Source organism: Helicoverpa armigera, chromosome 15 (assembly GCF_030705265.1).
Source record: "Helicoverpa armigera isolate CAAS_96S chromosome 15, ASM3070526v1, whole genome shotgun sequence".
Lineage (NCBI taxonomy): Eukaryota > Metazoa > Arthropoda > Insecta > Lepidoptera > Noctuidae > Helicoverpa > Helicoverpa armigera.
The window spans coordinates 2,308,824-2,325,278 of record NC_087134.1 but is presented as its reverse complement, the minus strand read 5'-3'; the positions used below and the strand labels follow the sequence as shown (position 1 = coordinate 2,325,278).

The 16,455-nt window shown below is 35.2% G+C and overlaps 2 protein-coding genes across 2 annotated transcripts in view; both read right to left on the bottom strand.

Moving 5' to 3' along the window:
* Positions 1-2,480: 2,480 nt before the first annotated feature.
* Positions 2,481-13,160, bottom strand: LOC110371290 (putative phosphatidate phosphatase). The gene is made up of 6 exons (XM_064038048.1): positions 12,952-13,160; positions 6,319-6,470; positions 5,208-5,405; positions 4,701-4,862; positions 3,919-4,095; positions 2,481-3,553 (listed from the first exon to the last, which is right to left on the bottom strand). The coding sequence occupies exons 1-6, from the start codon at positions 13,007-13,009 to the stop codon at positions 3,452-3,454; spliced, it is 849 nt and encodes a 282-aa protein (XP_063894118.1). The 5' UTR covers positions 13,010-13,160; the 3' UTR covers positions 2,481-3,451.
* A 296-nt stretch (positions 13,161-13,456) lies between these two features.
* LOC110371266 (putative phosphatidate phosphatase) overlaps positions 13,457-16,455 on the bottom strand; it is an 85,734-nt gene continuing 82,735 nt past the window's right edge. The window contains exon 6 of the mRNA XM_049844848.2: positions 13,457-16,432. Within this exon, the coding sequence (XP_049700805.1) occupies positions 16,331-16,432 (102 nt within the window). The 3' untranslated portion in view covers positions 13,457-16,330. The remainder of the gene's footprint in view (positions 16,433-16,455) is intronic.

Sequence of the window (16,455 nt, the reverse complement as noted above, 5' to 3'; positions counted from 1 at the left end):
GGTGGACAGTGTCAATTACTTGTGAAAATATATAGAACTGAGAGTAGGTACAGTTTTCAAAAATCATTAAACATCTTGGCAGTAGTTATGGGTAGGCAGAAGCCAGTAGGACTGCCAGACTTACCAAGAAGTATTGGGTTGCCTGGGTAACTGGGTTGAGGAGGTCAGACAAGCAGTCACTCCTTGTAAAACACTGGTACTCAGCTGCATCCGGTTAGACTGGAAGCCGACCCTAACATAGTTGAGAAAAGGCTAGATCATGAGTTTTCGCTAGGCAATCTACTAAGTTTAATTTGATTAAACTTACAATGTTTCAATCTCATTGAAATGCTTGTTTTTTAGAATAGATCCTAGTCAATGTTTTATAAATATAGAGCGATCGTCTTCATTGAAATTGGACATAGGTTTACAAAGAAGATGTAAGTAGGTATCAAACATCGCATGCATGAAAGAAAGTAACAATTCTATCTAAGTAAGTGGGTAAATATTTACAATAAAACTTACGATTTAAAAATAGTATCACACCACTCATTCAAGTTTTTGAACATGTAATAAAAATAGAGTAATTAAACTTTGACACTAAAAGTACGCAGATATAGACTGATTGTTATTTATTTAAGCATATATGAATATTTTTTATGTGTAAGATAGGTTGATATCATTTTAGATGTTTGTCTTTATTGTGATATCGAAAACAAAATCATTAAATATGAGGTGATTGGCTTTGTAACCTAGAAACTTTTTTGTAATTTACATGTACACTTACACAGGTATTATCTACGAAATCAAGAGCATAGAGCATATAAAAATATAGACAGGTCAAGACAAAAGATGGTTGTATTATATGATAGATACACCAGCAGTCATATTTTGTACCTGGCTTGAGGTCCTAGAAATAATAGGTATCAACATAACCTCGGCTTTTTCCTACCAATAAAGATCGCCAAAATAATCGAAACAATGATCATTTTTAATTATTCCAAGTTGACTCATAATACGAGTGTTTGATTCACGTGGCAACATACGTACATAGGTACTAAAAGTTATTGACGTATTCAAGCTATAACTGGCGGATTGAGAATGTGAAACGGCATGAAGAACAAAATAACTAGAGGTGCCATAACGGAAAATCGCCTAAGAAATTAAGACGCCAAAATGCGGCTGAGCGGGGGACGAGGAACCATCATCCTCCGAGCCTTTTCCCATTTTTTGTAATACCAAAAATCGTTGACACATGCCACAAAGAACCCGAACGCTTCGTAAGTTCGCTCGTAACTGCTTTCGTAAGTTCGTTTTCGTAAGAATTTGACCTAGAAAAAGGCCTACCCGCATTATAGCATGTCCGCTCATCTTTTCTTACTCCGTGGAATGTGGTATCGCTTGCATGCCGTGACATAGTGTTTAAGAGCAATTAAGATGCTCGATGCATGCATGCAAATAGGCAGTTCCTAGTAAAGTTATAGATCAATAAATATAGGTGATTTGTTGTGTTAAGATTTTTCCCTAAGGATATAACATCAAGGAGTCAGCACCAGCGCCAATGCCTGCCGAGGCTGTGGGGTTGTTCGAAAGCGTAACCGCGGACCCGGTACATAAAAGGCCTAAGATATAACATGATGAGTTTTAGGATATAACTGACTTAAAGGAAAATAGTTAGGTAGTCATATAAATCTTTAAAATCAAGAGAATTTTATCGGTGCTTTTTACGTAACAATAAAATTGGGCAGCACCCCAAAACATCCATCTTTCGTCGCTTTCTTTACGACTTGACAAAAAGAAGAGACAGTCTACTTTTCTAGTTCCAGATTGATGTGTATAAGCAGAAATTATTTATTTACACCTATTAATTATTGTATCAAAACATAAACACTGCTATCTATATCTTAGACTTTGATCACATCTTAGAGATCTAATATAATCTCTTGTACTTTGAGCCTACAGAAAGTTGCATTCTGAACTTTAGACCATAATATTATTAAGTCGCAAATAGCTTTTTGTGATAAACTTAAGATCAAGGGTTGTCTGGGCTTACGCTTAGTCATTACACGTTTCTAACACTATGGTAACCATGATTTTTTAGGACAACTCGGATGGACAATGTATGTCTCCAACTTTTCTTCAAGTGCTAATATATAGATATTTTTATAGATACTTATCGATAACCATTTTCCCGCTGTTTAAAAGTAGAATTACTTTCAGTCGTGAGTTGTTTGGTGATTCAACCGCTAACACACAATAGTATATTTTACTCTGGCTTGGATGGAGGGCACGCCAAGAATCCGGTCTTATACCTGATCTCTGGTCCTGAATCGTATCTCCAAAAGATTATAGAGTAAGATCATACTGCAAACTTTTAGTCGGCTGACATTAGTGTCTGTCTGTCTGTCGTATGCAAACGCTCTAGCATTATTAGGTATATGGTTTAACTTAGATCCCTACTTAAATATACAAACGCAACAATTTAAAATAAAAGAATGCAATAAAAATATCTTATTTCTTTATTTATTTTAACATTCATCATACAAAACTGACATAGGTAACTTCAAAAAATATGCTTCATTGTACAAAATAAATAATTCTACTTAAATTCTACATTGTGACCTACATTTAAGAAAATAGTGTTTCTGTTGTGACTGGAATGTTATTTTTTTTCCTTAATATATTTCCCTGTAATTTATTTTTTTCTAAATAGGTAAGTACATCTCACTCGTTTCAGTCAAAAAGCGATTTTATTTACTGCCACATAAGACTCATTTTATCTTTGATAAATAATATTTTTAACCTATTTTAGCTCATACTTATGAATACTTTTTTAACATTTTTTTGGCTCGCAATTGTTAGAAAAAATAATTAATCTACATTGTTTATTTATAGAATCCTGAAAAGTACATTTTACGTAAATGAAGAGTGCCATTATTGCTAAAACTGTATTATTTTAGTAACAAATTGTTTTTTCCTAATTTGTACTTACTTAAATATAGTTAATGTTTTTAAGTGATCCACACTCTTACCAAAAAGCTGCCATAAAGCTGTTTTTTTTCAGCTATTTAATTAATGAAATAAACTCAAACCGAACCGAGACCAAACCGAGCTTTTTTACTTTTAATAACAATAAGTTTCTTCTATGCTTTACAAAAACAATTTTATTTCCATAGCTTCAATTCTTATTGCACTATTGGAGGGAATAAGAAAAAAATCTTATTTACAATAGCAACATTTTTCTTAAATCACTGCACTAGCTTCTGTCGGCGGTTTTATCTCAGAACTACTCTGCACCGCCAGTTACAAAACTTAACCTTTCCTTATTAAATAGGCCATCTAATACTGAAAGAATTTTACAATGCAATCCAGTAGTTCTTTAGAAAGACAAACAAACGAACTCAGCAGCTGCATAATAGGTATTACTATAGATTACAATTTAGTTAAGCTATATTGTTCAGAAGGCTTCTGGTCATCGCGCGAGAACAGCCCTGGGCAGCGTGTTGGTGGGCACTTGGGGCTCGTCCCAGGATACCGGCAGACCATACTTCTTTGGTTTCAGCACGTAGACGAACTGGAAATGGAAAAGGTTTACTTTATAATATGATTAGTATGTAGTTAGTGTGTATCACGTGGTCAGGTGCATAGATGGATGGTAACTTAAATCTAATTTAGTGAAGTTTATATAGCGGCTATGTGGATAGAATCGATCATAATTATGTGAATCTAAAGATCCAGGATTACGTTTACTTTTAAATGTAATTTGTCTCCACACCACTCGATCTATCGAGTGTTCCCGATCACGGTTGTAACCATCCAGGTCATCCGGCCACTTCTTCCGAGGCCGATCCAATCTGTGGTGGCCATTTTGGAGTATCTACTGGATGATGCCACGCGCTGAGCACCATTTGTCTAACATTACAGCTAGCTTTTACTCACCACTATACAAGCATAGACAGCGCCGATAAGGAAGCCGACGGCGACGTCGCTCCAGTGATGCATGTGGTCGACGACGCGCGTCAGCCCCACGTACCACGCGCCGAGCACCACCGCGTACTGTACACCGTGGCGCAGCAGCTTTGAGCCCCGCCATTTGCCTTTCACTTGCACGTAGAACTGAAATAAAGGAGTTTGGATTAGATCTGTTTATTGTCAGGAATTATTGTGAGAATTTGACGAATGTGGTTGTAAAGATAATCCTCGACAACTGTGCTAAACAAATAAATACTGAAGATTAGTCTGCAAAGATCATTAACCTACCCGCAATTTAGAATCTGACTCATATTTTGAGGATTAGTCTTAATACGATATACTTAATACCATATTTGAACAATTTTTAGAATGGTATTAACAGCCTTTTAAGCTGGTGGACGAGTCTTGATTAATTTCTCTTTTTTCTGACCCGAACTGTCTCTCCGCTTGGCAAATGCCTCCCCATTTTGTCTCCACAGCTCTCGATCCTTCGATTGCTTCCACCAATCTGGTTTGAATTTTCCTCTTTACGCGGGCAGAGAATTAAAAACTAAGAACCAAGGGCCTATCTATCAGATACTCACAACGAAGAATATGGCGCAATACATAGCGAAGCTGGCGTGGGAGCTGGGGAAGGAGAGACGCGCCTCCTTGATCTTGGCTTCATCAGATCCCGTGCATGTGTAGACTTGGATGTAGCCGAGAGCGTTCAGGTTGAACGACGGAGCTATTGCCTATCGGATACTTACAACGAAGAATATGGCACAATACATAGCGAAGCTGGCGTGGGAGCTGGGGAAGGAGAGACGCGCCTCCTTGATCTTGGCGTCATCAGTCCCCGTGCATGTGTAGACTTGGATATAGCCGAGAGCGTTCGCTGTGGCGTTCAGGTTGAAGGATGGGTTGCACACCTGAAAAAATTACGTTTATATGTACATAGCAAATAGTGGTAAGTGATTGAACAATAAATAAGATTGATGGCTAATTTTCGAGGTCCTAAACTAGGTACGTTGACCTGTATCTTAGGAGTTGGAATGGGTAGTGTTTTGGATTATAGTAGTGCAGAGATTTGAGAGGAGGAAGATTTACTTTAACAGCTTCTAGCTTCTGTCTGGGGTGACAGCACAATTTCTCATCTTGTGAACAAGCGATTTGAGCCTGGCAGTTAAGTAGGTACTCTTCTACTATACTAGTTAATTCACAAAACTACCAATTTCCGACTATATAAAGTTTATCTTAATGATGTTGAACCTTACCTCATAAAAATGCGGTCTCAGTCTTCCAATGACGTACTTAGCCAGGTCCGAGGTGAGCTGCTGGCAGGCTGCTCCGAAGGTGAAGACCCCTATAGCGTGGTAGCTCTCCCACACCCAGCCTGGCACCACGCAGCCGGAGAGGAACTTCTCCCCAATACCCTTGCCTTGTCTGTCGCGGACTATCTCGATAATGAGGATCTGAAATTGATGGAAATGTAAAAGTTAGTTGTTGGGAATCTTCTATGATTATGAGAGGGATTCAAGGAATGGTCAGGAATTATGAAAAAGTAGACGTTAGTTATTGGGCGTTTCTGAACGTAGAGGGTCTAATAATGGCCAAGAATTATCAGCTACATTGAGACTTCTAAAGAGACTTTTTGGTGGCAAATCATCAAATGTATGTATTTGATTATCCATTGTGAGTAAAGCGTGAGGGAGTGTCAAATTCACTGATCAAAATCTACCATTTTCCTTTAGACCTTTGTGTACCAGGGTCGTGGCAATTCTTCAGAAATATTCCGCAGGCCCGGCAGGCTTTTAAAGAGACAGTTAAACTTCAATAATTGTTGAAGACATATGTAATTAGGTATCACCCGTTTCAAGGAGCTAATCCTTGGAACGGCTCAAAAAGTGGCTCAGATTATAATCTGCGCCTAGGTAAACGATCTTTACTGTTTATTTGGTTAGAAAGTTCTCATTACAAACTAGGTTTTATAGCTACAGGATAATCTTTATAGCTGTTTGTGTCGAATTAGTGTATTCAACATGTTTGTAAACGTAAAATATGACGGCTCATTTCAGTAAAACGTCTATTTACTGTGGGTAAATTAGTGTGAATTTAAATAAACAGTCTGTTTGTCTAGCGAAATGTATAAAAACGTGTTTAAATAGGATTAGGATTACAATTACTAATAATTGTTGGTGTGAAATACGGCAGAAAGAGAATTATATTTTTACTGTAGAAATTCATATTTACAAGAGACATTAGGTACTTTTGTCAGGTAAGTACCTATCTCTGACACAATGATTAAGAAGGGTAAATAACAAAAGTAGTAAACGTAAAAAAGATATACAATACATACTTAATTTGCGTAAATGATATAGAACTTACCGTAGCCACCATGAAAGCAAAGCCGATTCCCGCGAGAGTCCCCACGGAGATCATCTGCTCCTTATACGGCAGTCTGATGGAAGGGTCCGTGATGAAGAAGCCGCGCTGGAACGGCGTCACCCATAGGATCAGCGCTAGCAGCGGGAACGATGCTGGAACATTAAAAGAGAAAATCATCAGTAGTGTTTTATTTGGGGTGATTTACCAAGGGATATTGGGTTGCCCGGGTAAGGTTGTTGAGGTGGTCAGATAGGCAGTCGCTCTTTGTAAAACACTGGCACTCAGCGACATCCCGTTAGACTGGAAGCCGACCCTAACATAGTTGGGAAAAGACACGGTACCAAAATTATTTATAGTGTAATTCGGTAGCATCATACTCAAACGAGTACGGTCTAAATAAAGGCTTTTTTCGTGGAATGGAAGTTTATTCGTTAAAATTTTTACTGTTGCCATATTATTATCTATTCAAAAGTGTGTTTGTCATATTAACACATTCTAAATATGTTATTCATACATAACTCACGAATAGGTACTTATAGATTAGATATCCACTATATTTGTAGTGCGTGCGTATTTGAGAAAAGGTTGAGATGTACCTAAATTTAAATTTCACGATATTTTTATCCTTTATCAAGCAGGTGAAATATAAATGACTCATGTGTGGATTTGGAAAGACTAAGCCGGATAGGATTTTGATAATCGCTTAAACATTTATCACTTGGGTATTTTGATGTCACTCGGGGATAGTGTAGTCATCGTACCAATGCAGTTAAATATTTTTTTAAATCGTTTAAGTAGTTTCGAAGCTTTAAAAGCTTACAGTACAGACAAAACAAAATCATCCTTCTATCATTACATTAGTATAAAAGATAGATACAGAAGCATAGTAGATTAGTAAATGCTTCATTTATCATTTTAACGCCAGGTGTTTTAAAATCAGCATGCATTTCAAAGTAATAAAATGAATAATAATATTGGCATTACTTAGTCATTTCAAGCAGTAATCAATTTTAGTGGTATCACCAACATTGACTCAGCTTATCACTGTTATCTACTTGCATGATAACAAGTTCTATACATATAGGAGATAGATACATGTTTGAACAGTTTATCACAAAGGGGTATCGGTTTGGGTCTCACGGTGGAACCTGATTTCCAGGTTGGGGGGTGATGACCTTTCTCCATATTTTAGCAACTATAATATGCCGATAGCATCACAAGAATGTTCATCTTCATCCTCCGAGCCTTTTCAACTATGTTGGGGTCGGCTTCCAGTCTAACCGGATGCAGCTGAGTACCAGTGCTTTACAAGGCGCGACTGCCCTATCTGACACCCTTCAAAAGAAAAGACCGAGTCCTGAAAGACTTGGATGGAGTTCGCGACGAACAGGACAAATAAACAAACTTTTGTTATCATAGTAAAAATAAATGTAGGTACACATACATTAGTTTTATCTATAAGCAATGTATTTTGATCTTCAAATGTATATCAAGTTTCTAGTGGCACTTATGCAGGGTACGTTACTATGAATAAATAGGTCGATACCTACATACAAAGAGAATTTATATCTAGTTAGGTGCAAAAAAAAACAGATAAGTAGGTATGTACCTATTTACATTTTACAAAAGTACTGTTTCCGGATGTTCTACTGACGCTTTTGGGGAAATTAACCGCAAAAATTATTGTAGCCAAAAGGTACGTACCTCTTTGATATAATACGAACCTATTCACTTGTTATCAATGTAGATAACGTAATCCATAGTATTGATTATTATATTGCATTCCATTGCCATAATGTGGTCTAATTATAGCGCCTTTAAGACTAATTACCTACTTTATTTAAAGTAATTGATTTTCCTTCCTTCTTCTTTGTGAATCGTGAAGCAGGATAAATATTGCATTGAGTGCATTTGCAAGTAGGTACTAAGTCATTAATGATTACTGAATTTATACTGCCATTCAACGGGGCAATGCAGCCAGCCTTTTGGGAACACTGCCGGGTGACAGCGATGAGGAACAATTTTTCGACGCCCTTTATTAGTTTTAAGTTTTTTTTATTGCAAATATACTTAGTCTATTTTAAATAATAAAATATAATGTACAGGTTAAATAGTACTAGGTTAATAATATCATTTTTTCAAGGAAGGTTACTTTTTATCCTATATTTATAGCAAAGCCTAGGTTATAACTGAGTACATACTTTAATTTAAGTTGATGGTCGATTAGCCTTAATTGATAGTGAACCAATTTGTACGAGTAGTATTAGACTATACTTATCTACAATATTATGACATGTTATGTTATATAGCCATTCAATTAATTACTTTGATATTAAACTTTAACAAAAAACTTGTGGTATTGTTTTATTTATTTATTCCAATTATTTCAGGCAACTAGGACCCATAAAAATTATCTTAAACCATGGTCCATTTGAAAGAAAGAAAGAAAATCCATTTATTTCAGCACACAAATGACGCAAAAAACAACATTTAAAGAGTAGCTATTTGTTTTATGTATGTTATGTTACAATTGATATGTATAACTACTTTGTAGGAACATAGAAGGATGGATAAAAGAAGGACCACTTTCATATTCACAATACTAGTAGGACGATGATAATACAGAAACAGGATTTAGCACCGTCATAAACCCAATCTCTTATCAGTATGAATCATTCTTATCGAATCATGTCAAAAGCTAATAAAAAAGATAAATATTTTGCTATCATATAAGGATATCAAGGATATTTTATCTATCTAATTCCGGAGGATAATGAAGCTTATATGTAATTTCCTATTTAATAAAGGAATTAAATGGCGCTAACTTGTCATACAAACAAACAAAAGTCAGAAGCCTGTTGCTAAGCAACCAAACGATTGTCATGTCTACCTACACATATTATTCCTCTTTCCTTCTATATATTTTTTTAAGATTAAAAAGATCCCGAAAAATTGAGCACCTCCTTTTTGGGTAGTCGGTTAAAAATACTGATGAATAAGTCCTGTCATGCAGCAGGAAAACAATAATATTTTATTTAGAATGCCTCAAGTTCATGGCAAGGAATTTTAAAACGATTTTCCTTTTCAACCAAAGAGTTTTAGCGCATTCGATAAAACTTAGCCACTTTGCAGACGTTTCGTGCCTTAGTTCGTTTAGAAAATGAAATGACCTCTTAGGTCAAGAGTTGATGAACGCTCCTTATCGTAAAGCATTGAAGTAAATCAAGACCTAGATCTCCTTGTGTCTCAGTAAGTGGGTTGGTACGTTAGACATACCCATGCTTTTGTGGTATGTACCTATCAAGGAAAATAATTATAGTCAGATAAAAAGGCAGTTTATAAATAAAATTGAAACCTCGTCAGATTCATAGATTTCTTTATCAGAAAACATTCACTTTATCTTTTATCTTGATACGTACAGACATAACAGATGAGCAAATTCTATAGAAAAATGTTCGTCTCATTTTTTCTCTGTGACATCACAAAGCTATGACAAAGTCACTGGCCACAAATAGAATGCACTAACCAAAAACTAAATGAATTTACATTTAAAAATGGAACTCAGACGTTGGCGTTCGCAGACACATGAAAAATGCATCGTCATTCATATTACGGTGCGTTCAAAATACTGTAGTTTTGAAAGTGAAAACTTTTCCGTTTGCTTGTATGTTACCGTTTAAGTTTATTGTTAAAACACAGAAACAAGTTAAGTATATGGAATCTGGCACACATTTAAGGCGGAGATAAAATGACGTTTGCGAAGGAAATCCAAGAAATGCAAAAGACATTTTTATTCCGGTGCATGAGTGGTTTCTTTGGAATGCAATACAAAATCGTTTGGGAGCGGCTTATTAATCATCCTTCTTTTATCCGTATTCTATTGATATAATTATAATTATGACAAAGATTTTTTTCGAATTCAGGATTTACTGAACCAATATTGAAAATTCTCTTACCAGTAGAAAGCCTCTCTTTTTGGAAGGGATTGCCTCGGGAGGCGGGTGAATCCGCGGGAATCAGTTAGACATCCATGTACCATTTGCAAGTGTGGACAAAAAAGGCCGTTTCAGACAGAATATTTTGCAGAGTTCTCAAGTTCGTCACACAGGTTTTGCTCAGCTGAACGATCTAATTACATCCTGGTTTCAAACACTGCACACGTTAAGGAAGTTGGTACTGATTATGCTGTAATGGGGGTTTCGGTTATTAGGTAGGAGATGACTTCGACTGACCTACTCTAAGTCTTCTTAATTAATATTAAAATTAGTATCATTAAATCGATAGTCTTCTGGGATTCTTGATGTTATTAAAGCAAATCAATAATTATTATTTGTTTAATATTTTTTCAGGATTTAATTATTTTTCAAGAGGTTTTACTAACAGCCATTGCATATTTCCTGGTTATAAGTTCATCCTATTCAATTTAGCGTCACCGCACACATCGTTCAAAGAATGGTTTATTTACACACCTATTATATTATTTTTAGAGACCAAACTATTCTAGATATATTAAAACAATGACCTTCATTTTTTTAAACCGAGTCCAAGTTTATGACCAATCTACCTCTAAGCAAAATGCACTCACGAAGTCTAAACACGCAAACGTGAGAAACTGCCGATAATTACAAACGATTAAAAAACAATCGCACATCTTGTAATTTCATTTGCATGTGTGTGTGACTTTGTTGACGAATGCATTCAAATTACGGAGTAAGGAAAAACGAGCGGAGATGCCATAAGGAAGGTAGGTCAGGCGCCTATTCGTAGGTCAACTAACGTACGGTAGACTGCACATCAGTGGTAACTGTCATGCACCTTAACACAATAGTAATAAGTACGATTTTCCTATAAAACTGTTACCACTGACCTGGAGTTGACTGTACGGTAGGCGTGATCAGTTGCTAGAACTGATGAGACGACAGGGTTTCTTTTAACATTAAAGCCAATCTGTCCCAAATTGGTTTTGATTGATTAGTGTAATGGGCGGGTTCCATAAAAAGGTGTGTAGGTAAGGGCGGATTTGGTAACGTTCCTCGTCGCCAACACCTGTATTTTGGTGTGCTACTTTCTTAGGACATTTTGCCTTATGACATCTCCGCAAGTCATTTTGTTCTCCTTGTGACGAATGCATCCAAATATTTATGAATTTACATTCTGTGAACGTTAGGAGCGTTATACTCATTTACGATGGCTTATGACCTCATCGGTGTAACCTGCTTGAACTCGCCTGCTCTAAATGCAATTCCGATAAATCGATTCGACACTATCGTGGTATGAACTGTACTCGAATGTTACAATCGATCATTCAAGTATTGATTATTATTTACTAAAATGTTGAGGTTGAGTATCTGCTGATATTTTGCTGAGATAGCGAAATTTCAATGTGATCATTCTTTCTTGTTAAAAAAAGGAATCAATTTTTATTTAGAAAGTTGTGACAAATGTATTGTGTAAGAGATGTTCAGTTGTTTCTTTGATGATTTCAGTCATGCAATATGCAACTGACATACCTACTTACTTACAAAAGAGTTGGGAGTTCCCTAATAAAGAGATAAGGTGGGTTCTTGGTGATATCATCGCTGTACAGTGAGTAAGTCTAAGTACCAATTAAGGTAGGTACTTAAAAATGCATCCTTGATGGTAATCTTATTGAAAGAAACAGAGCTGGCGCTACCCATATCGGGAGAGAGTAATTTACACAGTATCTACTTTGAGTCTTGCTTAAGGAAATTCTTTTTAATACCTAATTTTTAAAAAAGACAGACATAAAAATTTGTTTAGAAAAACCAATTCAACGTTCCACGAATACTTCCTTAAACGTAAGCGACCACCTGTCAGTCTAGGCCATTTCTACTATCTAGTAGCGCAATGCGGCAAAAAAATATTTATTTATAATACCTATGTAGTGTTTGGGCCTACCGCATTGTGTTTCACTACTTATTCTCATAAGTTATCGATTAACGATTCTAATGCAGGCCAGTCGCTTACAAAACAATTGCCGACCGCTGCATTGAGCGATGTCCTTTACCGTTAAATGTATACTTATATTATAAAGCTGAAGAGTTTGTTCGAAGACGCTAATCTCAGGAACTACTGGTCCGATTTGAAAAAATAGTTCAGTGTTAGATGGCCCATTTATCGACGAAGGCCATAGGCTATTTTTCTCCGGGTTCGTGCAGAGGTTCTCACGGGATGCGGGTGAACCAATTATCTTGAAGGCTTTTTTATTTGTTTTTTTAATCGTGATAAAACATGCAAACTAGAATATTCGAGGTCATTGTTATGTTTAGTTAAAAATATTTTTAATTACGAGGTTTAAATATATGTTTTTGTCTGGCAACAAACTAATTTAAGGAGCAGGTTATCTCGGTTTTAATAAAAAAAGTAATTGGCGGTAGACTAACTAAAATTATTACTTAAGTAGCACCATAAAACATAAAAAAACACAGAAAATATTATTTTCACTATCCGAATTTTCCGACAGAGGAAAAACAAGGAAAACAAAATCAGAACCCATTATCTGGCCATTGATTAACACTGTAATCTAAATTCATACATCGGAAGGCAACAAGTCAGCGTTAAAATCGAAACATATGGTCTACAAAACCACATTCTCATTTCTTCAGTACTCACCGCATGCTAAAACGAAGAAGTCCAGTATAATCTTCCATATTAACCTGTCCACAGCCATTGTTACACTACAAAAACATTATATTTACGTAAAAATGTTCGTTCACAACCGCGGAACACACCGTGACGCGATAACTACTGGTACAATACTGATAAAAAACCAGCCATCTGTGGGTAACTTGTAGGCGGTGTTAGTCATTGTCAAACATTGCAAAAAGCACCGTTACCGAGGTCCTTGCTCTGTTATATTTCATCTTGTTAGCGATAACGACTGTTTACCCACCTAGTTAACAGACTGTAAATATTTATAATTGTGGCTGTGAATAATTTGGTATTGATATTAAACCTCTTTTGTATAGTCTGAGGATAGCGCCATCTTTTGCTTACGTTCGGCATCATATGAAATGCGGTTGCATTTTATTACCATCACAAAATAACAGATGGCGCTGTAAGCAATCGTAGTAAAAACAGTAGGGTAACCAGTTTCTGCGAAAATAACAACAAGAAAAACTTTATACAGATTTATTATTATGCTTCATAAACTTTTAACCACGTTTAAAAATAAGTAAATAAATAGCTGCCTCAAAGCTACAATACATCAAGAAATCTAAAGGCAGTGCATTTTAAGTTTCTATTATACATAAAAAAAAAACATACAAACAAGTAATTTTACTTAAATATTAAAAAAAAACTGTAGACATCTTGACATCTTTGTGTCACAATGAGTAAAAATAGGTATTTTAAAAACTATATTACACTTATCTAGCACCTAATTGGACCTAAAACTAATTTTCTATTGGGTATTTGTAATAGAGACGTATTGAATATATAATTAGTCGTTTACTAATAATTGGATTATATTATATTTTATATTTAGGATAATAATTGACAAAAGCACAGCGGGACAATTGGAATTCCCACAGATTACAAAATAATTTAACCGACTTAACAAAAAGGAGGTTCTCAATAATCGACTAATTATCTTTTCAAACATCTCAGATCATTTATTCCGTGTTTTTAAAAGCCTATATCACAGTATAAAAAAATACGTTTACAGCTGTCTTCGAGACTTCAGATTACGTTTTTCTATGACTAACATAAATATGTAGCTGTGTTCAATATTTCTTTTTGAAAAAACTACAAGTTCTTATACAACGATTTTTGACGATGCTTAAAATGTTAGAACATATGACATACTATAAACTAATAATTGAATTAAATGCAATTTGATTAGCTCCATATCGCTTTAAAAAGTCTGAATAAAAACAAAACATAGGGTAATAGTTCTAGTTAAAATAATTGTACCCCTCTGAAGTTAGCTGTTTGTTTTGTTCGGACATTTTGACTAACGTGCAGACATAGATGGCTAACTTCGTAGTGGCAAAGTTACATGACGAGAATTATAGAGTTAAGAGTAAAACTACTTTGCGTATTTTACCCTACAGTAATTAGTATGAGATTATTTTGCTTTCAAATATTTTAGACCAATATGGAGCAAAATCCCAGCTTGAAAAATTCTTAAAAATTTCGACGAAACAACTACATGTGATATATCTATAAATAGCTTATAATAAATTGTACTATAATTATAAAATGTGCAACTAATATATTTTACATTGTAATTTTAAGTGTAAATCTTTCAATATTTATTTGCATTAATTTGCGGATTTAAGTAGATTTGAAAGTTTCCAGATTTCGCACTGGTTGTTATTTATTTTAAGTATTTTTGTTATATTTCTGTCAATTTAGGATGTTTCACCCTTTTGAGGTTACCCAAAATTTTTCGAACAATAATGATAAATAGAATATCCAGCTTTGATCCAATTAATTCGGTAAAATAAAATCGTTACTTTTAATAAAAAAAGAATATCTTTTGCTGCAGAATAAAAATAGTTCATAATTTTTAGAAGTATAAAAGTGCACCCACTATAAATTGTTCTGTTTTTAAAAATACATTATGTACATTATCTTTGTTTAATTTCCACTGTTTCTCAACTTATTTATTTCAATTTCTATGTAGGATCTACATTTTTTTTAAATAAGGTACTAGGAGTACCTTTTAGAAACTAAGTTGAGAAACAATGGATCACTTTGAACACCTAATTTAGCTTATAATTACAAAATATACTCCTATGATATAAATTATCTGAAATATTCAACACTAATCATAAATTACGATTCAAACAAGTGTGACTCACTCATTTTTATGTGAACCGTTTTTATTGATATTCAATTTAATTGAAAACAATAGATAACTTTTTTTACAAAACCTCTTTCGAAGCAGTCAACACTGGCAGTTAGGTCATTGCCACAGATAAAAAACACTAACGTCAGAAAATCCAAAATGGCGCCCATATTGTAACTTTTTGTCTCTAATTTTAAACAAATAAAGCAGTGTACTTTTCAATTCTGTTAATTCGCATTTTAACTGACCCAACTGCCCAGTTTCTAATAACACGATTCCTTAATAGCCTTTCTTAAAAGTCGGTCAAATCCAGCTTATGTAAATTAGCTGCCTCTAGCCAGTTGCAACCGACTTCAATAAATATAAATACAGTAATATCTTAACACAAACTTTTACGAGCACTGTTAGTAATACTTCTAGTACCCGGTAGTAGTTAAATATATACATATATCTGTTATCAACTCCTATATAACATTGCACAATCCTCAAAATATCTTGTATTATTATGCTTTTCTTGTAAACACTTGACTTTTAATTATATTGGTAACAGTATAAGGAAAACATATTTTTTTTTTGTGATATGACAATAATTCATAAGATACAATCTTCTTCGCAAAATAAATGTGATGAAGAAATAAGCTAAGTCACTTCATATTGACTTAACTACTGAAACTTTAATTCGTTCAATGCATTTTAACTTTTACCTAGTCGCATAAATCAGTAGCTAAAAACATAATCGGAAACCAAAATAGGCATTCAGCAACCTCAGTCAAGTGTACGCAATAAAATACCACGAAACTGCAATCTACCACACATCCAAAAAATAAGCGTTACTAAGCGAAACTCGAAAATAAATACACGGAGTCCTAACATAGACAATCTATGTCAAAAAGTATTCAACAGCAACAAACAAATGACTATCAAAGTTGCAAAAATCAGCTGCAATTTTCCCGCCCTAAACACCGCTGCAGCGCTTTAGAAGAAGTCTACTTACAGCGGGTAAAACATCCAGCGCTTTAAAGCGACGCGTTCGAAGTAGTCTCAAACACACTCACTAATAAACATTTGTGCTCACTGAATGTCACTGTTCTGCCTGCAGGCATCGATGTACTCGTGGGAGATCCACGAGACGGTTGGTTGTTCGTATCAAAGTTCTTCAGCGTCGCTTTCGCATCGGGAGCTGGTGGGAGATGACTGTCAGACTTGCACTCGCGTGTTGCCGTTGGTGACTCGCAGCTCGGCTTCGTGGCTGTGTTGCCGGGAGCGAGGTGACTTGCGGAGGTTTGATACGAAGGAGAACTGGAAGAGGGAAAAAGTAACTT